This window comes from Zerene cesonia, unplaced genomic scaffold (assembly GCF_012273895.1).
Source record: "Zerene cesonia ecotype Mississippi unplaced genomic scaffold, Zerene_cesonia_1.1 Zces_u002, whole genome shotgun sequence".
NCBI lineage: Eukaryota > Metazoa > Arthropoda > Insecta > Lepidoptera > Pieridae > Zerene > Zerene cesonia.
The window spans coordinates 3,009,002-3,015,133 of record NW_024045132.1 but is presented as its reverse complement, the minus strand read 5'-3'; the positions used below and the strand labels follow the sequence as shown (position 1 = coordinate 3,015,133).

Below are 6,132 nucleotides of genomic sequence, written 5' to 3'. Positions count from 1 at the left end.
GGGAGACACGCTGAGCGTGTCATAGCCGCATCGCCGGATGAAAAAAGTTTCTGGATCAGCAGTGAAATTGTTAATGCATAAATTTTTAACATTCCATCATAGTGCATCAATAACTCCATCCATAGGTTAGGTCAAAGGTTAAAAAATATAAAAAAACAACCACAAAAATCTCATCGCAGCGTATAAGATATTTCAAGGTTAAAATGATCGCGTCCAGAAAAACTATTGTTTTTCACCAGCTTTTAAATAAAAGAAGAATTATAGCAATCGGTTCACCTAGTAAATAGGATCGACAACTTCCTAGCTTCCTAGTGTGTCAAGTAAGTAAGATCCTTCAGTGTTTTACAGGCTCGAAAAATTTATATCAGGTTTCACCAGTTTCTAGTCCGGTTAGGTCAAAGAAATAAAACAAGTAAACAGATCAGTAAAGTTTAATTTCGGCTAGTATTGCAGCAGATCCCTTAAGTCCTGCATGCAGCGCGTCCGGTCGGGCAGGTAGAAGGGCTCGAACACATGCGGGAAGGGCGCGTCCCAGCCCGCCGCGCGCCGCACCGGCGCCTCCAGGTGCAGGAAGCACTCCTCCTGGAGGCACACGCCTGTTTCAATCCTTACTGATATCATAATTTCAATTCATAATCTCAAGTTTGTATGTGGTAGTCGAGCACGCTTCGGCACGAATTGGGCCAGCTCGCACACCACACCCCCACAGAAGACTTTTTATTGATGACATGAGATTTGGGGATTGCAAAGCAAATTCCCAAGGAATTGAGACCCAAGATGCCACATTTGAGTCAATTTGAGCTCTAAGACCTGAAGAAAGTGTTTACGGGAGCGTTTGTAAATAGCATTATGATTGAAAAGCTCTAAAGTCTATAGGCAGTCTAATTGAATAAATAAATGTTTGAAATCTGATTAACAGAGAAAATGTGGTTAACAGAGAGATGCTTTTACTCAGTAAATGAATTTTTTAGATGATAAACAATTAGACATAAAATGAATTTATTATAAATGATAACATATAAAATTTCTCTCTAATCTAATTATGAAAATGTGATTTAATATGTACTTAAAAATATAAAATTTGTATGCCAATTGTTTGGTGAATTGTGTGGACTATATTATTGTTGACCATGTGAACTCTGTATTACCACAATTCAAACAAATAAATGATTATTATTATTATAAAGAATGCAAACCTGTATAGTTGCCGCGAGTTCAGCTCCAAACCCACAAGTGAGAGGCGCCTCGTGTGCGATGAGACAACGGCCCGTCTTCTTAACCGACTGCGAATTCAGTATATAAATATTTATAATATTAGTTGGGCTTACAACCTCATAGCAGGTAAGTACTGTGTACCATGTATGTTTATTTAATCTATATATTATATTTTAGGTATAACAGAATTCAAAAAATTATTTTGTATATATAGTGATATTGCTACTCTTCAATATGTTGTAAATCCCTGCTCAATACTGTTTTTATATTCATTGCCCTATTATGTGCTCATAATATTATATTCTTATATTCTTTCGCCCGAAGGTTGCCAGATAAAGATGACTTTTAGCCATATGACCGCCAATATAATCTGTATTGTATTCTTTGCGTGTACAAAACATAACAAATTTATAAGTAACTAAATTAAGTCAAGTCAGATCACTCACATTGCAGACAGTCTCCTCGTCCCAAGGCAATATAGAGGCCAGGTCGATGACTTCACAGTTGACGCCGAGCTGCTCCTTGGCCATTTGGGCCACTTCCAGCATCACATGCACCTGTGTACCCCAAGCGATTAGTGTTGCTGCATCACCTGTAAATGATTTAGTTTTTTTTATGTTGATGAAAATTGAGGTTCTGTATTCAGGTGTCCCACATGCAAAGATTTATTTTAAATATTGTAGAAACTTGAGGTTCTGAATACAGGGCGTCCTACATGACTTGACTTTGAGGGTGACACACAAAGCTTCTTCGACTTCTTCATGTTGTTAGTATAGGTTTTATGATATGATGCAAGGCATTAATGCAACTAGTGCCATTATAGAAAAAACACTGGTTTTATGGAGAGTTTTGTTCTGTTAAAATAATTATTCAACTGTATGAATTTATCAACTTCTCTATTATTCTATATCAAAATGGCTCAACCTTTTTTGATTCATTTAACAAGCATACAACCAAACGGATGTGTTTAAATAGCTTAATATGTGGAGTGGAGCCAGAGGAATGTTTCATTTTCTTCACCCTTCCCAGTCCATTTTTCTTTCTAGTTGACAATCCTTCCCTTATCCCTGCGCATTCTCATAGGCACTACCTGTCCGAATGTCCATGGACAGTGGTGATTGTTTACCATCAAGCGAACCACCAGCTCAGTTGTCTGTTCATAAACAAAAAGTATACATAATATTACATACCTTCCCTCAGAACCTGAGCTTTACCAAGTGGTATTTCATAGCTGTCCACGGGCACCTCTTCAGCAGCAGCTCGGTACAGGATCTTGGGCTCGAGGAATATGCAGGGGTCCCGGTCTCGCAGGCAGGACAGCAGCAGACCCTTGGCCGATGTGGGACCGCGGGGTATTACCACCTGGAAGTGGTATATGTGGTTCTATTAGTTGTGGAAAATAATTCATTGCTATGCAAAAGCGCTTATTAAAGAAGTGTAGTTGAATAAATAAATGTTTGACGTTGGGATTGGAATCTATGAATTATGTATGTTAAAACAAAACAAAAAATTGCAATTTGTTAAATCCTTGTTCTAATTTTTCATAATTATGCTATTCAAATTTGGTGAACAGGATATACAACCACACAAAAAGCTATTAACAAGGTGTGCGCGTTCGTTTGTATGTTAAGTATGTGTTTGTGGATGGGTATGTATAGGCGAAATCCGAATCTTTTAATTTTCCACGATTTGTTTCTTACTACAGACACCATCAAGTGGTATAATATTGTATTTTTTCAAATTCATTGAGTTCTATTCCTGGCTAGCTATTGATTTCTCAAAAATTTTACTACGCCGAATTCATCAATATCGGTACACCTCAAGTTTCCGATTTGGTCTACCGCGCCCAATAGAAAAATACATCCTGCATAGATATTGTGTATAGCGCTGGTGCATTTGCATATGCGTGTGTGTGTGCGTGTGTGTGAGCGTGCGCGTGCGTGTGTACGTGTGTGCGCGTGCGCGTGTGTGCGCGTGCGCGTGCATGTGTGCGTGTGTGCTTGGTGCGGGCGGGCGCACCTTGAGGCCGGGCGCGTGCGCGAAGAAGGCCTCGGGGCTCTGCGAGTGGTAGAGGCCGCCGTGGCCGACGGCGCCGCAGGGCGCGCGCACGGTGAGCGCGCCGCACGCCCACTGCGCGCCCGAGCGGTAGCGGCACTTGGCCGCCTCGTTCACCAGCTGCGGGAACGTGGCGTCTCATGTAATTAACTAGCCGTTGACGGCGGCTTTGCGCGTCGTCATCGTCGTTATCGTCGTCGTCGAACAACATTAAAAAGACACATTTTTAAAGATAGCGCCATCTATCGGTTTTAAAAAATTTCGAAGTGATTCGAACGTGCATCATAATGGATCTTTATAAGTAAAAAGTATGCTAAATCACTCTCTATATCCAATAAAAAAAAACAAAAACTACAATTGCATTGAAAATCCTTCTTTTTGGGAGTTATAAGGGCTAAAAATTTATATTGATGTAGTGATGTTCAAAATAACTCATTGAAATATGAATTAGTGAGATAAATAAAGTATAATTTACAAAGAAACAGAAAGTTTTACATAGAATTCAAAGAGGCTGTTTAGGTCATCTAATAATTACAAATTATTTTTTTTATTATTGGAGTGTATACACATATAAATAAAGATCAAAAAGAAATAACTACAACATTTAAAATGCAAAACAGTCATTTTTAAACATTCCTACATTATTATTAATTTATTAATTTAGTCCATCATTTCATATTATTTCAATGTTATTTGTATATTAAGTCCTAGCTTACCTGATCGAAAGCTGGAAATATATAATCGGCAAACTGAATTTCAGCAATGGCCGTAGCTCCAGCTGTAGCCAACCCGATACCAAACCCAGCGATGCCTTGCTCACATAGCGGAGTGTTGAAAACTCTGTCTTTACCATATTTTTCCTGTAATTGTTGCAAAACAATTGTTAGATTTATTTTGAGTATTTTAGTGTATAACATCTCTATGAGACATTGTAAAGGTAAGTCCTAACAAAATACAACAACTATGAAGTAAAAACTAATTTCATAAAATTTCAAACAGGATTTTCATAATTCCACTCAAACTTGTATTTTATAGTAGGGGAGCCCAAGATGCTAAATGTGTATTTACTCGAGCGTTTCAGAAACCTATTGGAATTCGCAGATTATGGGATAGCAAGAAAAAAAGTCCAATAGTGTTTTCAATTTTAGCGGTGGAAAAAGTTTTTGATTTTTTTTTTTTTATTATAAAAGAAAACGGGGCTGTGGAAATACACAAGCACGTTAGATTTTGATATTTTGAATGCTCTGGCATATCACTGAAATAAAATATAACTTATTCTTACGATTTATGTGGTAATTTCGTGGCTACGAATAAAAGGTAAAATATAAAAAATATGACTCGAGCGCGTCAGATAAAGATATTACGGGTTATTTACAACAAAAAAAAAAATCCAAATTTCGCTAATCTGACAATTTGAGCGTAACCTTAGAGAATTATCGATATTTTTCAATTTCCTGCGGCTCCTGTGAGCGCACCCACCAATATCAACTGCTCATACTTTCTGGAGGTACTTAGTAATAGGTAAGGTACCTTCCCTTATAATAATCTGACGCGCTCGAGTACATCCCAAAATCCCCTCTTGGGCTCCCCTACTATTATGAGAATTAATCATTCATATTCTGTATTTGGTTAGAAGCAGAAATATTTGATTTCTAGAATGACTAACTAAAATTACATCTGGCAATCAGTCCCAGTGGTACATATATAGCCCATAGCATTCAGGGATCACATAGTTAACCAATGATGAAAAAATTGTAAAAGATGGTGCGGTAGTTCTTGAGATTAGTATGTTCATACAACTTTCAGATCTATTAGTATAAATAAGCTCAAAAATTACATTAAATTATATTATCCCAGCGTAACATACAATGCATTAAACTAATAAACCTTAATAAGTTAGGAAAAGAATACATATAGGATTTATAGAACATAGATAGTTTTCTACTGACAATGTACCTGTAGTCCTAACGCACACCTAAACACACCACCAAAAGCCACATCTTCTCCAAATAGCACTGCACTGGGGTCCGTCTTAAGAGTGATGTCCATTGCATTGTTGATTGCTTGCATCATGTTCATTTTGCTTGTTTCGCCTGAAATGTATCACACCAATGTACATGATGATGTCAGTCTGTGCTAAGCTACTGCATACCGGCTTGGGGCGGTACTTATAAGAGTATAATTCTTACTATAGAAAAAGCTCAGCGAGGTGTACTTAAAGTAATGTCTTGCAAACCATATAAGTTCCCCACAAATGAACTCTACGCTTGCTGTGAAGTCCTCACGGTAAGACAGCTTTACATTTTGAGAACTATTCTTAAAAAACATTCTCAAGTTCTCTCAACACGTGACCCAGATAAACGCAGTTCAAGAGATATATGCCCCTTAGAACCCCACAGAACAAGCTTTGCCAAACACCAGTACTGTGTCTTGAGTTCATTGATTTACAATAATATAAATCGTCGCTTATTAATATTTAACCTTAACACATACAATTTAAAGAAGAAGTTATCCAAAATGCTGCAAACATTGAATTACGTGGAGACAGAGAATATAACTAGTTTTAAAACATGCTAAAATATCACAGACGCAAATAAGCATGTACAAGCTAAAACACACACGCACACATACACACTCACTTACAAACTCACACACTCACTCACACACACACACACACACACTTTTATTTTTTTATTTTTTATTTTTTACGTGTTAAGCAACTGTAGAAATTAGTTTATTTTTGTTTTTGTACCTAATTAAATTTTTGTTTTGCTTGCACATTTTAATATGGATTTACTTTTATAAGGAGGAACGTTGGCTCTTAAGATACAGATTTTTTTTTCTAGTTTAAGAGGCAATGTA

The 6,132-nt window shown here is 37.2% G+C and overlaps 1 protein-coding gene across 1 annotated transcript in view; it reads right to left on the bottom strand.

Moving 5' to 3' along the window:
• Window positions 1-416: 416 nt before the first annotated feature.
• Window positions 417-6,132, bottom strand: part of LOC119838397 (2-oxoisovalerate dehydrogenase subunit beta, mitochondrial) — an 8,137-nt gene continuing 2,421 nt past the window's right edge. The window contains exons 2-8 of the mRNA XM_038364330.1: window positions 5,227-5,363; window positions 3,987-4,130; window positions 3,235-3,390; window positions 2,406-2,577; window positions 1,662-1,807; window positions 1,197-1,283; window positions 417-582 (exon numbers count right to left, since the gene is read on the bottom strand). Coding sequence (XP_038220258.1) covers window positions 442-582; window positions 1,197-1,283; window positions 1,662-1,807; window positions 2,406-2,577; window positions 3,235-3,390; window positions 3,987-4,130; window positions 5,227-5,363 — 983 coding nt within the window. The 3' untranslated portion in view covers window positions 417-441. The remainder of the gene's footprint in view (window positions 583-1,196; window positions 1,284-1,661; window positions 1,808-2,405; window positions 2,578-3,234; window positions 3,391-3,986; window positions 4,131-5,226; window positions 5,364-6,132) is intronic.